Raw genomic sequence first — 17833 nt, 5'->3', positions numbered from 1 at the left:
TGACACGTACCCTCTGATGCCCATGCCCTGCTCGCCTCACAGTCTCCCACGTCCAGCGTTTGTCCCACCACTTAAATGTCGCCAACAACTTCCTGGATGCCCACCCGGGGTTATGTTACAGGTAAATGAGAAAAGTATTGTTTTAAACACCAGATTAGTTCTTTTTCTCTAACTGTTCAGAGTAGCATCAGGTGAAAGAATCAGATTCCCTTGACAAGGGACAAATGTGATGCCTCTGCCCACCTTGAGTGGCAGACCTGCGGCGGGCTCCACTGTTGTCACATGTGGTTACTGACATGCTGACGAGTCCACATTTGACAGTCACTGGTTCTAGAGATGACAGAGGAGTGCGCCTGAGGGCTGACAGGCAGGCTGCCAGCCTGAGGCCACAGTGCGAGAGAGAGAACCAGCTGTAGCTGTGTGGCCAGAAAAGCCAGAGAGACGTAAGGGTCACATCTGACTCATCTGACGGGCCTGAGGGCCTCTGATGCTGGGTGGAGTCAGACCATCCAGGGCAGAGACACACTGTGACCTTCCCATCAGGGTGGCCTCAGGTACCCTGTGAGTGAAACGCGTCAGACACATGCATATGAGATTGAAATGTGCCATTTTCCGGACTACAAGTTTCTTTCAACCTAAGTTTTCCCTTACATGGAATTTTATCAAAAAGTCTCGGGTTGTTTTATGCCATTTATGTCCAAGATCCACGTAGACAACTTGAAAAAGCCAAAATCTGAGTGAAGTCGCTCTGGAAGTGACGTGACTACTCCCCAAACAAACAGAAAGTGGCTGAGAAGGCTCTCCAGTTGGCCGAGAGAGGCACAGCAGCGCTCTGCTGCCCGAGAGCTGTTCCCGAGCATGAGGGAGATCTGGAGACGTGAACAAAACTCTGCACTGGAGCTCAAAGCAGGCTCAGTCTGGGATGTCCCAGCGGCCTAGGCCAGTGGGAATATCTGTGTGGCCCGATGCACCCCACTTCTTGTTTTGTGAACCATAAACTCAGAAACGCAATTCAAACTGCTTCTAGAGGACAGGGCACGAGGAAGCAGAGAAAATCAGGAAAATGGTGAGGGTGCCAGGGTCCGGAGGGCGCTGTCCTTTGACGGCACAGGGCTCTACCTGAAGCCAATGGTGGGCTTCTCGGCAGCCACGAAAGGGGACATTTACAGAGCGAGCATGACATGGTGACACTGGAAGCCTTGCACACTGCTGGTGGGGATGTGAGATGGTGTGGCTGCTGTGGAAATCATCCTGCAGTTCTTCAGGAAGCTCAGAGCAGCTGCTTCTGATGCAGCGGTGCACGTGGGTTATTTCCGCAGGACCTGAACGAGGCGGGAGCACGCACTCCCACACCCTCAGCAGCAGCTTCACAGGCACCAAAGTTGCGGCGATGAGGGTCCAGCAACGGGTGATGATAACCCAACGTGGTCCCTCCAAACAGCCGCATTGCTCAGCCCCGAGAAGGAAGGAAAGCCAGCATGTGCTACCACACGGATGGACCCTGAGGACACTGTGCTCAGTGACAGAAGCCAGGCGCAGAAGGACAAGCAAATACTGCAGGATTCCCCTCATGTGAGGTCCCGAGCGTCGTCCTCACAGAGACAAGCAGTGGTACAGTGAGTACCATGGCTGGGGGCGGGGGGCTGCGGGGTGTTCAATGAAAGCAGAGTTTGAGTTTTTCAAGATGGAAAAGTTCTGGAGATGGTGGGGTGTTTGCACATCAACGTGACTGTACGTAATGCCCTGAACTGTGCACTAAAGGTGGTAAATTTCAGGTTATATGTGTTTGACCACAATTAACAAAAAGGATGCATGACAGAAAGAGAGGCCATGACGGAGCCAAAACACCCTTATAAAGACAAGGAGGCAGAGACAAGGAGAGATGGGATGGCGGCGTGAGGAAGGGTCTTGGGCAGGGAGGCTGCAGAGCGCCCCTACAGGCCGTTCCTGACAGTGCACCCTCCTGCTCTGCTTTGCCGCTGGGACAATTGTCAGGTTGTCAGAATTACCCAGCTGTGGATGAACAGACATAAAGTCGATGCAGAGACTAGACTGTCATGGCGACGGTGAATTCAGGAGGATGCAGCCAGGCTGAGCCTCAGGAAGATGACAGATGCTGCCCCACGGGCAGTGACAGGAGACCAAGATGGGAGCTTCATACTGTGCACGTGGCCTTGGCAGGATGTCGTCTTTTCACTCGTGACTGAAATGCCCACTGTGAATGCCCGGTTGACAGCAGAGGTCCACTGGGCCGCAGAAACCCTGAGAACCAGGTTGGGGACCAGCTGAGTAGGTGACAAGACACACGTTCTAACGGGGAACAGGGGCAGGCCAACACGCCATGGGAATGGCCGACGCCACGTCAGTGCCCTGACTGGGTCTTTTCCCTCTGGGGCCTTCATCTCCTCATGTAGCAAGGAGCCAGTGCTAGGCTGGGGGATGTGGCTGCTCTTTGGGCTCACATGCCACCTCACCCCTGCACGAACAGGAAGGACACGTGCCGCTGGCTCGTCTGGAGAGGACTGAGCTGAGGGGGCAATGTCTCCCAGAAACACCAGCAGGTTGGCGCCACTGGCATTGGTGTGGGACATAGGCCCTCCCCAGGGGCATTGGGGGCGCGATGCAGGAAATGGAGCTGCTTGGTGTGGAGGGCACGGGAAGATGGGCAGGCGCGAGGGGCTGCTTGGGGCCACCTGCTCACCTCTGTGGGGGACTCTGGGCCACGAATCCCTGCTCTGACCCATCTGGTGTCAGGCAGGTAGCTGCTCTCAGACTCAGTCCGTCGCCTGCCTCCGTCATCTGTGTCCTACTCTGCTGCACTGCAAGCCCCAGCCCAGCCCAGAAAGAGCTGGATGACAGTGACTGACAGAATCACCCAGCACACGCCTTTGCGAAGCAGACCTGGATGACGTGGGCATTCATCAAGTGACACGAAGGTCAGAGGGCCCGAGGTCTGCTAAGACGCATCGGGACGTGAGAAGTGTGGGCATGATTCCGCCTGTGGTCGGGTCAGTGTGTGTACCCGTGCACAGAGCGGGAAGCTGTCGGCTGGGCAGCTGTGCTCTGAGACAGAGGGCACGACCTTCTGAGAGTGACGACGACGGCAGGAGCTGTTCGCTGGACTGACAGGCTGGCAAATCCCAGTGTGGTCTGAAGAACATCAGCAATGAAAAAGTGGCGCAAAGAGTTGAGGACAAAGTGGCCGGCTGTGTCCAGGGGACTGCGGCAGCCCCGAGTCATGGCAGGTGCTCAGGAGACTTTCTTACAACACCGTACACAGGCCCGACTCTGTCCCTGGACAACGAAGGAGGAGGTCACGGTGGCTTAGAAATTTCACAGGTGTCAGGGGCGGATGGTAATTTGACCTGGGCTCCAATGGGAGCCATGCTCGGTGGCCACTCCACAGGAAGTGGAGGAAAGCGTTAAGTGTGAGCCTGGAAAACTCGGGCAAGCTCCAGCACTATTTTTAAAGGCAGTTAAAACCAGTGGCAATGTGTTGAATGAAAAATTTAAAGACTCGACCTTACTTGTCCTAAACATTCGGTGCTCAGCACTCCCAGCCCGCTCACCTGGCTGCTCCTCTCCGACCACACCTGTGGGCCTGAGTGAAATGCGTCATTCACGTGGGACAAATCCTTCTCAGAGCCACACGTCCACTGAGCCTGATCAAGTCCATTCTTGAGTGACACCAAGCCCCACAGCATATTTTCAACTCTTTTTACTGAACCTTCAGAAGGCCAGTTTGGGGGAATGACATACAGGCACTGTAGGCAGAGCCTGGTCACCACACAGCTGTCCCCTGGCCTCGTTTCACTGGGAAACGTACTGGGAAAGGACGACACTGTGCGCTCAATCCGCTCAGATCAAGGAGGCTGGGAGGCCAGCCGATCAGTCAGCCTCACTCCCAGATCAGCGGAAGGGTCACACAGTCCTACGTAAACAAAGCACGAGGCGGTCTCGTGAAGTTCCCGGTCTGTAATCAGTGAAAGTCACCTCCACGTCTGCCCCTGGCCTTCCCCACACATGCTGGGCACTGTCCCCCTGGCAGGGAGACTTCAGGGATGACATGGCTGTCGTGACTGGGCCCCAGCGGACAGGGGACAGAAAGGACCCCCGACCTGGCTCACACAGCTGGCCTGACTCAGCGTGCTGACAGCTCTCATGTAACTCTGGTTCCGGGATCGGAATTTCGGGGAGTTGTAGTTGGCAGAGGGTTCCAGGCTGTGGCTGGCAGGCCCATCACTTGCGGCTTGCAGGTAGCTCTGGCTATAAGAGAGAGAAACGAAGAGAGAAGGCGGGCTGTGAGCATCACTCAGGGGCAGAGAGGGGTTATTGGGCCGACAATAAGAGGCTGCTGTAAAATTCCCAGGGTACCTCTGCCTTGTGCACATATCCTGAGGTTCACACTTACAAGTGTGAATTTCATCCAAAGTAACAAGGGAGGCTACTTACAGAAGTGCTTTGAACCTGACACTTTATGCAGGAAATCAGGACCACTCCACATTCCTACAAAGTGCTGAAGGCACTGGTCACCGCACAGCCTGGCAGTGAGCTCGGCTCCTGAGAGGAAGCCAGAAACCCGAGAGAGTCTTGTCACACCCTGCAAGCTTCTGGCAGCTCACATACTCAGGAAAACAAGAAGCAAAGGCCATCCTTCAGTTTTAACTTCTGCGAAGTGGTCCAGGCCACGCAACACAAGCATATGGGCAGGGCAGCTTGACAAATTCAATCCACTGTGTTATCACAATGGCCCTCTCTCCCAAACGCCCTTAAAAAATCCATTTTCTCTGGTTTCCCTTCTTGCTATTTTGTAAAATGTTCAAAATATGAGAACCCGTGAGGATGCTGGCAGGCAGAGAGGGTCAGCTCAGCTTAAATTTCTGGCACATGAACTCCTTTCATTTCAAGGCTTGTCGACAGTCTTCCCACAGTGGACACATAAACGAACCACTGGCTGGCCGGCACGTGGGCCGGACAGGGTGGGAGCATGCCACTCGGCTCAGTCCGCCAGCTGCAGGCTCGCCTTGCTTTTCAGAGTGAGCTCGATGTCATTTGTTTTCCCTGTGACTCACTTCTTTCTTTAAAACATGGGACAGCAGAGTAAAAACTGGGCTCAATTATAAGTTCTGATTAAGCAAAGCCCATTTACTATAGACTTGAAATCATCTTTTCTGCTAAAATTAACCATTACTATATTTTATATACCGCGTTTCCCCGAAAATAAGACCTAGCCGGACAGTCAGCTCTAATGTGTCTTTTGGAGTAAAAAATAATGTAAGACCTGGTCTTATTGTACTATAATATAAGACTGGTCTTATACAATATAAGATAAAATAAGACTGGGTCTTATATTAATTTTTGCTCCAAAAGACACATTAGAGCTGACTGTCCGGCTAGGTCTTATTTTCGGGGAAACACGGTAGTAATATCGTATAATTTATATTGTAATAACTTTTGTTTTAAAACCAGGTACATGACCCATTCCAGCTCCCACCTACGTTCCCTGCACGGAAAACATACACAAGAAAACGGGAGAAATTAGCTGGAAGCCGCCTGACTGGGGACCGAAGGCGGCTGTCTGAAGAATCCCGCCCGCGCGGCCGGCTTCAGACTGCGGGTCTGCAGGTCGCCAGCAGGGGGCGCCGGCCCTCCGCGCCTCCGGCACCGCAGGGCTGACTGGCAGGAAGGCCGGGGAGCAAACACCCACGCGCGGCCTCCTGAATGTCCCCACACGGAACTGGCCAGTGAACTGCCGCCAAATGCCAGCAGCACCCCGAGGCTGTGACGCGTGTTGGGGCTCCCTCGGACTCCGCATATGATCATGGCCTGTCATGCTTCTCTGTCTGTGCGTTCAGTATAGCGCCACGTGCAGGGGCCTCAGGGGGCTGCCCTGGCTCCTGGGTTCTGGGCTCACTTTCCTCTTTGCAAAAATGTCAGCTGTCTGCATCCCTCCTCCTCCTGCGTGTCCTTGAAATGGCTGATTTCATACCTTGCATTCCTACCCATCAGTGCTGATACGGTACTTTCTCCAGCGGAAGAGCTGTCACTTCTGATTAACACTGTCCTCTCCCACGTCAGCACTCTCCCAGAACACGTGCCTCCCGGGCTGAGCCCCTGAGGGAGGGACTCATGTCCTCTCCCCAGGGTCCACGCTGTGCAGCCCGCGCTGGCCATGACTGGCACAGCCTCAGAGCCGAGCAGAGGGCCCTGGAGGTGGCTGGAGGTGGCATTCACACGACTTGGTTTATTTTGTGATTCTGTTTAAAATATCTCTTGTAACTCCCAGTGATTCTCTTTATTCCAAACCTGGGCATACCACTGAAAGAACAGTCGCCCCGGTAGAAAGCTAATGAAAGTTTTTCTATTGAACAGACTCACAACTGTCACACTTGCCACCCACCACTGTGCGGGACACTGAGCAACCACTTCCCGTTGCACTGACCCATCTGCCTCCCGCCTCCCGGGAATACCAGGAATACTACAGGCAGGCCCCCCCCCCCCCAGTAACCCTCCCTGTGACAGTGGGGGGCCTGAGGTTCTGTAGCAGGTCCCTGGCCCAGGCTCAGGGAGCGAATGGCAGGCAGGACTGGGGGCCCAGGCAGGCGGACTCCGGAATTCAGGTTTCTGGCCCGAGGTCTCCGCTGCCAAATCAGCAGCACAGAGCCAAGGGCCTGGTGCTCTAACGCCTATGTTTTACAATGTTTTAAGCAGCCAACTTCAGCCTTATGAGGCTTAACACATTTTTTTATTATAGCGGTTTAGCATTTTATAATGTAGTGCCCAACAAAGGCAGGCACCCTGCAAAACTACAGATCTGGAGACTGAAAATCAGACACTGGGATTGGGAGGCTCAGTCAAGGTCAGGGCTGGAGGTCAGGGCTGCCTTCTGCCCCAGCAAGGCCTGGCTGGGACCCTGAGGCCTCCCACCAGGACCCTCCCTTGCTCTTCCCTAGAAATCGGTCAGTGGGATCCCTTATTGTTTTGAGATTTCTTCTCAGCCCCTCGGAGTTCCCTCAAAATGAGTATTCCCACTTCAGCAGTCCAGTCGTCCGGGATGGGAAATATTTCAATGTAGAGACTTGCTGGTAGCCCAGGAATTTTTAAAAGGAAATCATAAAAAAAATTTTCTGGAATAACACCAAAATAATTTTTTCTAGTTTTTTTCCTTTTCATATGATCTCACCTTAGGGAGTCATATATTCATAAATGGGACTGGAACCCTACTTTGGAAAGACGTAAGAGTAAAAAATTGTGTAGAGAATGCCAAGTTTCCCACTACTCTGCTTTTCCAGTTGTCTGCTGGTCCTGCCTCCCAAACCTGTGCTGTGCTTTCAAATCACTGCAGAAACAAATTTACATAAGAAAGCATGCCTCCCAGGCGGAAGCAAGAGCCCTACACAAAACAAACCATCCGTTCACCCCTGTCACCTCAGAAAAGTGGTGCATCTATGCAGGTTGGATGAAGCAGGAGTATGACACTTTTTAAATACTAAATGTGTAATTCCAAACAGACGGCAGCTTCCCACTTTTATACATAGAATGCGACGCCAGCAGCAGGCATATATATAAGGCTCTTTCCTCCGTCACATGGAGAATGGGACACTCCAAACAGCCTGTGGGGTGGTGTCTGTCTCTGTCTCTGTCTCTGTCTCTGTCTCTGTCTCTGTCTCTGTCTCTCTCTGTCTCTGTCTCTCTCTCTCTGCTGTATCCCTCCTACAAATGGAGTTATTCTAATGTCTTTCAGTACACATTTCACGTAATCTCGCAGTTAATGCTTTTTTCCACATTATTTCCGTACTGAGACCGAGTATCCTCTCGGCCATGACCAGCCACAGCATGCTCGTTCCTTGTTTACACGCTCTGAATGGAAAACCACATCAACATCGAACTGCTGGTGGGGCCGTCGCCGGGCGCCCCACGTCCCTCCTCACCCTGCCTCTGCAGCCACTGCAGATGCTCAGCAAAGCCACAGCACTATTTTGTCACCTTAGGGTGTGAACCGTGTCCCTGTAACCCTTCCAGTGAGTCCACGGGGAGGCAGCTGAGCGGCTCCGAGCAGGGTCCTCCCTTCCCAGTGAAAGGTGGGTTCTTTATCACAGTGGTGATGGCCCTTCCCGGGAACATAATGTGGAGGGCAGCGGCCGCTTGCAGCCGACGGGGCTCAGGGCTGGTGGCTGGCTGACTGCCCCAGTTGGGGCTGCCACCTGGCCCTGCCCTGTCATGCTCTGCATGCCCTCTGCTCTGAGCCAGTGCCGGGCAGGACTCCAGGACGCGGCACCAAGAGCTCCCAAATGCAACGCAACGAGGTGTCGGACAAGGGCGTCTGCTTGGTACTCGGTGCTAGAAAGACCATTTTAAATGCGGTCACAGCAGCCTAATTCAGCTCACAGGTGCTGTCATTCGCTTCACGCACTGTGACATGTACGAGTCCCAGATAAGGACAGTGGTCACAGAGGCATTGCCAGGCAGTCCTGACCAGTGTCCCCATCCGTGCTCTGAATCTACCTGCCGGTGACGAGAGGCCTCAGGCATTCAGGGCTTTCTGTGTGGAGACCACTCGAGCTGGGCTGTCAGCTGGTGACAATATGACCCTGAAACCCTGCAAGTCCCGTGGAGGCCTTGGACATGGGGACGTGGTGTAGGCCCCTCCCTGGGGGCAGCTCAGGCCTTTCGGCCTTCTATTGAAACAGGTCACATACACAAAGCTCAAAATCAGGGTTTTCTCACCCACTTTACAGCTCAGAGGAACCTCCGGACAGTCACCTCGCGGACATATAAGGAGAGGTGACCCAGAGGAGGGTGGGCCACGCCAGGTCACCATCCGAGGAGCTTCCTGGTGTGCGAGACTTTCCTGTGACTGGCGAGGTCCCCTCACTCCCTGCTGTCCCCGTCACTGCCGGTCTTCCTGCTCTGCTCCCCTTCCTCTGCCCTCACGTTTGCTACTTGATGGGGTGGGCACTTGTGGCCTTGCATGGAATTCTGCAGCTGCCCTTGAGCCTTGTGCCAGGAGCTGTGCTGGTGTCAGAAGACAACAGGATGAACAGTAACTGCCAGACAGATTTCAGATGGACAGGTGATTCTTTAGAATCAGCGTGTCCCAGGTATGTCCAGGTATGTCCCAAAGGGGCACACTGATACTAACACGGGCGTCGTTTATCAGAAATCCAGGCGGAACTTGCATCCTGCTTTTCTTTGTTAAATCTGACACTGCTGGGCACCAGGCAGGTTCTGTGCTTAGGGGCTACGGGTGTCAGGGACAGGGACACGAACACTCTTCATGCAGAATGCTACAGGAGGTCTCCCCCACACGCAGGCAGGACAAGTTTGGGGAAGGGACCGTGGGGACTGTGAGGGTCACTGAATCGTCTGAAATTTATGACACAGGCTAAAAAAAAGCACGACACGTTCCAGTCGGGCCCTGAGATGAGCAAAGGGCTGGGAGAGGGACGCCGAGCCCCGGTGAGACCCGGACTGCAGCGGCTTCACAATGATTTGGGGACCCTGAGCACCCAGGGTTGGTGGGAATTTGGAACTGACTGGATGTGGCCCTCAGAGAGAACTTCTACCTGAGGTGACCCCAAGGCTTTGGGTCCTTAACAGAGGCAGGCGCCCCTCTAGGAAGATGGGTGCTGGGGCTGGATGTGGGTTTGATTTGGACCCGTGATGTGTTGGCACATCGGGGCCTGTAAGAGAAGGCACGGCGAGCGTGTGCGACGCCATGGGCTTTGTTAGGGAGCAGCCGTGAGCGCCGCTGGCAAAATGCTGTGGACAGGCCTGGCGCTCACACGTCAGGACACCAGGAGAGAAGCCAGACACGTCACACGGTGCCCAACGCTCTGCACGAAACGTCCAGAACTGGCAAATCCAGACACACAGAGCAGACCAGTGGGTCCCAAGGGTGTGGGGAGCTGGCTGAATGTGGGGTGCCTGCCAGTGGGCCTGGGGTTTCATTTTGGTGGGGAAAAAACGTTGTAAAATTGGTCACAACTCTGAGAATATTCTAGAAGCCACTGAGTTGCATATGTCAAATGGACGGACTGCATGGTACACAGACAGTCTTAACAAAGCTGTCAGAAATCAGACATGAAAATACTATGTTTAGTTTTATGTCACTGGTAGATTGAAGGGAAATGTTCACAACGTAGATTTGGAAGGAAGTTTCCAAAACCAGCTGAGGTCCCGCTGCTGCCTGGGTTCACGGCCTCTTGTGCTCCCCCAGGAGGAGAGTGAGGGGTGTGGTGCCGACTCTTCACACAGCACCTTGGGCGTGTTTGTCTCACTCTGTGCTGCTCACGATCCTCTGAGGAGTGACAAGATTTGCCTCGTTTCATAAAGCTAAGAAAAGCCTCACTGGGAGGTGACAGCGCCCAAGGTCCCAGGGCACGGGACACAGCACAGGGCCTACCTGCATTTACATGGACTGTTAAAGCTGTGCGAGAACTGAAGCTAGACGCAGGCACAGCTGTGCGATGGCTGTTTCCGGAACAGATTGCTGCCAGCCCCGTCCAGCGCCTCCACTGACTCGGTGGCCTCAGGCTCCATTTTCTCCCTCAGGACACAGAATGCTGTCAGCCGGGGCCACACTTTGCAGGGAGGGACGAGCAAGGCACAGAAGTCTTGAATTGCGGAATGAAAAAATCTTGTCCGGAAGGGCCATGTTAGGCAAACAAGGATGGGGAAAGTTTCTAAAGCTGATGCCAAAAGCATGGCTGTTCTCAATAAAACCCCAGTGTGTGCATCTGGGAGAAATCCTTCTGTCATCCGCTTGTAGCTGTGAACAAAACTCAGAACGTGGAAACTGCCTTGCTTCTCCAGGACGCGATGCCCTATCCGCTGAAAGGACTACGGGTCACCAACAACATGAATGGTGACAGAAATGCAAATGAAGTATTTCTACCAGCTTCCCCTTAACTGTTCACCCCCTAAGGAGCGGCAGAGCATTTGAAGGCAGAAGACACGGGTTTGGAGCTTGAACTTTGGTTCTGCCCAGCCTCCATGTATGAAGCTGAAAAAGTCACTCACATTTGACCCCAACTTTCTTCCTTCTGACTAGGAAAGCAGTGAGGGTCGTACCTGCCCTGTGTACTTCAGGGTGGTTCTGAGGGTCCAGTGAGCGATGCCTTTGAACATGGAGTTGGTGAGGCTCAGGACCATCGGTGCTTTGTGCCCACAGCTACTGTCGCTCGGGGCAGAGGAGGTCACAGGGCACATGAGGTCAGAGGGCACGGGAGGTCACAGGGCACCACCGGTCTGCAGCACAGGGGCCCTGAAGGTAAGGGCCCCCATTCCCACCTTCAGCAGCGCTGGCAGGTGCTGAGCTCGGGGCCCATTCCCACGGCTGACTCACAGCCACTGCTCTTCTGCCAGGATCCTTTCGTTATCGTTTACATCTGTGCCTTCTTCAATGTCTGAGATTCGTTTTAACCACGTGAACAGCTCTTCTCTTTATAAAAATTCCTCACAGTTGTCGGCTTATATTTAATGGCTAGTGTCGAGGTAACAGGAAAACATCCCTTCACTGGTTTCTCAAACGCTCACCTGTGTCAAGTCCCCCTGGTGCCTGAGGGTGGTGCTGGCCCTGGGCCACATGCCCAGAGATGGACCGAGAGGTGGGGCCAGCCCCCACCTCACATTTTCATAAACGTTCAGGCACATTAGCGGCAGGCGATCTGTGGGTCAGACACTGCGAGACATGCAGATGGACGTGAATGGAGGGCCAGGAGGCCCGCGGAGGGGCCTTGTAGAGAATCCCGACTGCTGTCCATTCACCTCCACGTAACAGACACTCCTGGGTGCTGGGAGGCCCACAGTGCCAGCTGGGCCCCGGTATAGCCGTGCTTCCTGCAGGACTGGCCGGGTGTGGAGCCTACAGCACCTGTCCAGCAGGGGTGGTCCTGTCTAGACGCCTCGGCACTGCTTGTGCCGACAGCTGTGGGGCCCGGACGACAGGCAAGCCGGAGATGCTCTGTGCTCTGGGGGGGTTGGGGGGGGCGGGGGGAGAGGGGGCAGGACCAGGGCACTTCTCAGTGAGGCAACTGCCCTTGATTGTTTGTACTGGATCTCAGCCAATACTGACCGCAACTTCCTGCCCAGAGAAGCGGAGGGAACAGGCAGGCCGGCTTCCAAGCCTCCTTGTCCTGGCCCGGCCCAGGCCTCAGACAGTCAGTCAGGAAGACGGGAAACGGCTGTCTCAGTGGGGGACACAGCACAGGAAGCTGGGCAGACGGTGTCTGCTCTCATCCTTGTCTGGGGGACGCGGCCACACACGAAGAACATAATTCTTAATGCTGCCGTGCCCAGGGCGGTCGTGGTCCCCCCAGGCCAGGACATCAGGGAGGGCTGAATCAGGAAATGGGTTGCACGGTCCCTGAAAAGCCACTCATGCTGGAGCCGCGTAACAAACAAGGACAGAGTGACACTGCTGGCCAGTGACAGGCCACCACTGAGGTTCCTGGTGACAGCAGACACATCCCAGGCCCTGTGTTACCAGAGCCTCATGCGTCTGGTGAGCCTGTCACCACTAACCAACCGCCGGTTCACCCACCCGTTCTACTGGCATTTACTGACCAACAAGCACGAGTGTTGGCACCAGGCACACGCAAAGGTTAGATGCCCAAGAAGAAAGCATCTAACCAGCGTCACGAATAACTTTTTCTTTGACACATTAAAATATGAATTAGATTACTTCACTCGCCTGTCAAACCGCTGGGCTCCCTCTGTGCTTCAGAGGTAAGGCCCTGATATGCAGGGACGTGGCCCCAGGCCCATCACCCCACACACTGGACGCTTTTCACCCCAGGCTTTCTCTGTTCTGGGTGCTCCGTGGTCCTGGAACTCTGAGGCCTGTTCTGTCCTTGGTGTCTGGCCCTCAGCTCCCCCCTTGCAGAATGCCACACAGCCAGTTCCCTGTACCCAGATGTCCCCTTCACACGGACACCACCTGACCACACTATTTCAAACCGTGAGCTCTCGCCCCACGCCACCCGCCACCCCCATGCACACCCTGCCTCTGAGGGGTTAGGGTTTACATGTGCAGTATCAGCGAGTGATAACGCAGCGACAGCAGGGTCCCCGTGTCCTGGAGAATCAGCCTGAGTCCACACAGTCACTGGCCATGTGTGTGCCCACAGCATCTGTTTGCCGCAGCGTGAGCACTTTTGGCCACGGGCTGTGATGAGACGTGTGCTCCTGCCTTCCTGGTCTGCTCACCGCAGCAGCACCCCTGCTTCTCTCTGCGCCCCCCTCTGCCCTGCGCATCCCCTCACTGGCACCATTCGCTGGCTCTTCTCGCAAGGACTTCCCATCACAGGCCTCCGCTTGTGTCCACCAGGACAGGCCGTGTGGTGCCACAGCAACAAAACCAGCGGAATAGTGGCTCCGGAGAACAAAAGGTTTGTTTTCACTCACTGCCACGTGTCCACTGAGACCCACCCGGGACGCTGATCAATTCTGTTTTCACTCTGGGACTCAGGCTGACAGAGTTGTCCCCACCCAGAAATTATTGGTCACATGGCGGAGGGAGCGGGAGTGCGGAGGGTCTCATACTGGCCGTTAGCTGTTGGCCCTGGACATGCTACTTATCACTGCCACTCACTTGCCATGGCCACGTGCCCACAGGCGGCCCCGGTCTGGTCACCAGGACTGTGGCAGGGAGTCCCGCCAGCCATTGCAGCACCTTGTGCCACAGCTGGGCTCGGCACCCGTACCCCTGCTCCTCCTGTGTCCCGTCATCGAATTACACGCCAGTGTCACCCACGTCACATGCTTTGGGCTCGTGCTCCCTGTGGGGATTTGACACACCCACCGAATCTCGTTCCATTCTCTCCCTTCCATCTGCAGGGTCCCACCCAGCCGGTCCACCCCACGCCACCGATGCATTCCCCCATGTCACCTGCCTCTCCCGACACACTCAGTGTCCACCCAGTCAAATCAATCTAATCAGAAACCTGCTCATCCACTTGGAATTCCCCAGTGCTCTGCATGACCTTCAGCAAAAAATCGGAAGAAAATATTAGCCCAACACAAAGCTGGAGTAGAAACAGACTGTTAGCAAGGACTCCGCCCAGTTCCTCGCCGGCGGACTCTGTGTCAGGGTGGCGGGGGCATGCCCTCGGCCCTCGAGGGACTCAGGTGACAGGTGCTGGGCGAGGCCAGTGGAAGGTGGGCGAGCGCCTGCTGTGCACCGGAGCCAGGCCTGTGCCAGGAAACACACCCCAGTCTGTCCTGGAAAAGCCACATTTCGGCAGTCATTTTCTCAGCTGGCACTTGAAATTAAACACCACTCCGGCAATTAAACTTGTTTCCATCTTCACTCCCTCATATTTTTTGACTGCGGATCTTATAGCGTAAGTATTTGATTACCTACCTCCTATAAAGTAAGAAGAGCGTGCTACTTGAGAAGAAAGAGAATTCTCTGGCTGTGGCCGTGTTTCGCAACACACACTGAACGCGCTGAACGCCCGAATAAAGCATGATGCAAACGAAAGGACCAACACAGTAAAACCCACCTCCTGCGGGGACTGGAGAGAATCCCTGTATGACCACTGTGTGCAACTGCAGCAACAGGTGGTTGTGCCCTGTGGGAGGTCGCAGAGGGCGGCCTCGTGGCCTCGTCATGTGTACTGGCGTCCCCTGCGTGACAGGTACTGTGGGATAGTAAAACGGAATGCACACACGTGGCCCTTGCACTTGAGGTCATAGCTTCACCAGGAAGTAGAGAAAAACATGGGAGGCAAATATAAGAATTTCTACACTAAATGTCTGGGAAAATGGAAAATTGTCCCATGGTCAGAAGTCACCCTGTGACGAAACGGGCCCTGCGGGGATGCCCGAGGCTATTAGGCCCAGAGGATGCTGAAGGGCCCTTCCTGCTCACATCATGCGGGGTGCCTGAGACCACAGGACAGAGGGTCCTGAGACCGAAGTGCCATGTGACCAAGTCCGTGTTTCAGGGAGCCTCCTGAGTGGGCACAGCTGGGCTGACAGAGCAGACGCGGGGTCTGGGAGAGAGAAGCGATGGTGTGTCAGGCCAATAGATGCACAAGGAAACACAGCCCAGGAGATCATTCAAAGCTCACCAGAGTGGAAATCTGTCTTCACTTAACCAACTGAGGGTGACAAGAAGCAGCGGACGAGGGCGTGTGTTGTGGGGAAGCTCCGACATGTGCACTGGACTGGAGGCCGCTGGGAACGGCCAGAGGTGTGACGAGGGAGCAGCCAGCGAGTGCACACAAAGGGACGTGCGGTTCGCTGTGTAATGTTTACAGCAAACGTTTGCAGTATTCAGCCAGCAGGCACCAGTGGGAAAGTGCCACAGGACGCCCCTGGAGGACGCATGCTGGACTCCCAGACCACTTGCGGGCCACCGTCCCCTCCACCCAGTTCTGCAGCTGCCCCAGGGTGGGCCAGTTGCCCAGTCTGTGACCTCTGTACACTTCCAGCTCGTAACACAACTTTTTAGTTTGCTTAGATTTGTTTATGTAGAAGCAGAAACACAAGCTCCAGAACCAACAACAGATACTGACAAAGCGAGTACACAGCCTCCTTCTGCTGGGGACCAGGACGCTCTCTCACCTTCCAGAAGAGCCAGGGTGCTGTTGGGGCGTGACACAGGGACACAGAGGAGGCAGCAGGAGAGCCGGTCCCCAAAGCCCGAGCAGACACTCGGGGGTCACTGGACCCTTACAGCTCCCAGAGAAAGATGCCCAACAGGACATCTGAAGAGACTGTGGGTGTGACACAGCTGAGGTAGGTAGGAAGAGGGAAACTGAGTCGTCTGCCCCATGCCAGGGAAGAAAGGAAGGAGAACAGGCTCAGGATGCTCAAAAGAGCTGAAGGACGCACGGGTCAACGGGCCAGCCCTGGGAGACGGACTGACAAGCAGCTGAGTCCCCCCAGCCCCATGGGGAGCTCCTCTCTCCTCCCCCTTCCTCCCCCCCCAGCGCAGGAGCCAGCACCGGGAGGCACTCTCTGTGGGACGGGGCCCCACGCCCTGCCCTCCTTTCCCCTCTAAGCACCCAGCACTGCGTGCCTAGACCTCACAGAAGGAAGGGAAGAAAAGTCTTTGAACCCAGTACCAGGCGGAAGTTTGAGAAGAATCAAGGCTGCCTGGTCGGTGCTAAGTGCCTGTCCCTTACGGACAAGCCCGGGCAGCCTTAGTGTGCCCACCACTGCAGGGTTGCGAGGGAGGCTCCCAGCACACACAGCGAGAACGTATGAGATGTCTTCCTATTTCCATCCCCATTTCATGAGGGTTTTAAGTATCCCGAGACTAGAATCATGACCTCATAAGTGGCTTCTGGGATGGCTTAACGCCTGGTGTGAAGGGGTAGAGACGTGTAGTTCCAACACTGACAGCGGAGCCCTCCCCCACGGGGGATCGGGAATGTCGGTGGCTGTTTGGGCAGAAGGAGTGTGCAGACCAGGACACAGAGCAGAGTGGATGGGAGTTCAATTCTGAGCGAAGATGGTAGAGTTTGGCAGCTAAGTTTCTTGGAAGAATGCTTATAAACTCAGTTGGTTATGAAATGAAAGCTAACGTCCATGTGGAATCTAAATTTCTCTTTGTTTTAGATAAAGTTGTCTGTTTTCATAATGAAGCACAACTAATGACTAAATAAGTTGACTTTAGACAAATATGGAGGAAATCGACCATGGTCATCCACTGAGAGAAGAATTACGACACGTTTGGTTCAAGCTTCTAGTAGAGAAAGTGACACAGGGGCCGAACACCTTTCACAGTCACCGTTGGAAGTCGCTGACACACATCCGTGCTGTTTTGCATCACTTTATTCTCTTGGCGAAGCGATGGTAACTGTCTCTGTCATGGGGAGAATTGTGTGCCCCCCAGACATGCTGGAGCCCCAGCCCCTCGGGATGTGTGTGAACTTCTTTGGAGAGACTGTCGCTGCAGCTGTAGGCGCCTTAATCCAGTATGGACGGTGTCTCTGTAAGATGAGAAGGCGATGGGAATATGGAGGCAGATATTGGAGGGTCACGGTCACAGGCCCGGGAGCAGCTGGGCCACCAAAAGCTGGAAGAGGCAGGAAGGAGCATCGCTTACAGGACCTGGAGGGAGCACGGCCTGCTGACACCTTGACGTTGCACTTCTGGGCTTTGCACTTCTGGGAGAGGATGCAGCTCTATTGTTTTAAGCCTCAGTTTGCGGTGCTCTATTACGGCGCTATTTCGTGTGGGCCGTTGTAACAGAATGCACAGGCTGGGGGCTTAAGGACAACAGACATTTATTTCTCACAGTGTGAACACTGGGAAGTCCAAGGTCAAATCCAAGAAAGCCGTCTTCTCGCTGTGTCCTCACGTGGCAGCAGGGACAGTGGTCTCTCGGGGTCTCTCCTTACAGGGCACTAATCCCATCACGAGGACCCCACCACCTCCCACAATTTCCACCTCCTGACACCGTCACCGGGGTCAGGATTCAACTATGAATTTTGGGGGGATATGTACATTCAGTCTCTAGGAGGCAGCCCCTAGGGAACTATACAGATGCTATCCCCCCAAATATAAATAGTGATGTTGGAGGTGGAAGTGGTTTCAGAGGCTTCTAGATTAGTAATAAATCGAGTGCGCGTTCCTTTCACTTCACCAAGGAACAGGGGTCCCCTGTAGTAACAACAGACCCCACCACTCCCAGGGACATGTATTTCTACAGGTGTTCTACTGTGTGTCTCACTTAGAGTGAGCCTTGTGCACACAAAATGTGCAAATACTCCTTGGAATACATTTCACTTCTGTAGCTTTAAAATACACATGAAATTATAATTCCACTAACAGCTGAGAAGCCTAATAAAGCTGCTGAGCATAAATGTATTACTCT

The 17833-nt window shown here is 54.4% G+C and overlaps 1 protein-coding gene across 6 annotated transcripts in view; it reads right to left on the bottom strand.

Annotated features, from left to right (window-relative positions):
- DLGAP2 (DLG associated protein 2) overlaps positions 1-17833 on the bottom strand; it is a 442191-nt gene that overhangs the window by 33842 nt on the left and 390516 nt on the right. For all 6 annotated transcript variants that reach the window (XM_074329259.1, XM_074329261.1, XM_074329258.1 and 3 more), the window contains one exon: positions 4119-4266. In XM_074329259.1, coding sequence (XP_074185360.1) covers positions 4119-4266 — 148 coding nt within the window. The remainder of the gene's footprint in view (positions 1-4118; positions 4267-17833) is intronic.

This window comes from Rhinolophus sinicus, linkage group LG04 (genome assembly GCF_036562045.2).
Source record: "Rhinolophus sinicus isolate RSC01 linkage group LG04, ASM3656204v1, whole genome shotgun sequence".
Classification (NCBI taxonomy): domain Eukaryota; kingdom Metazoa; phylum Chordata; class Mammalia; order Chiroptera; family Rhinolophidae; genus Rhinolophus; species Rhinolophus sinicus.
The sequence above is the reverse complement of the archived record's forward strand: the minus strand, read 5'-3'. Positions and strand labels throughout refer to the sequence as shown.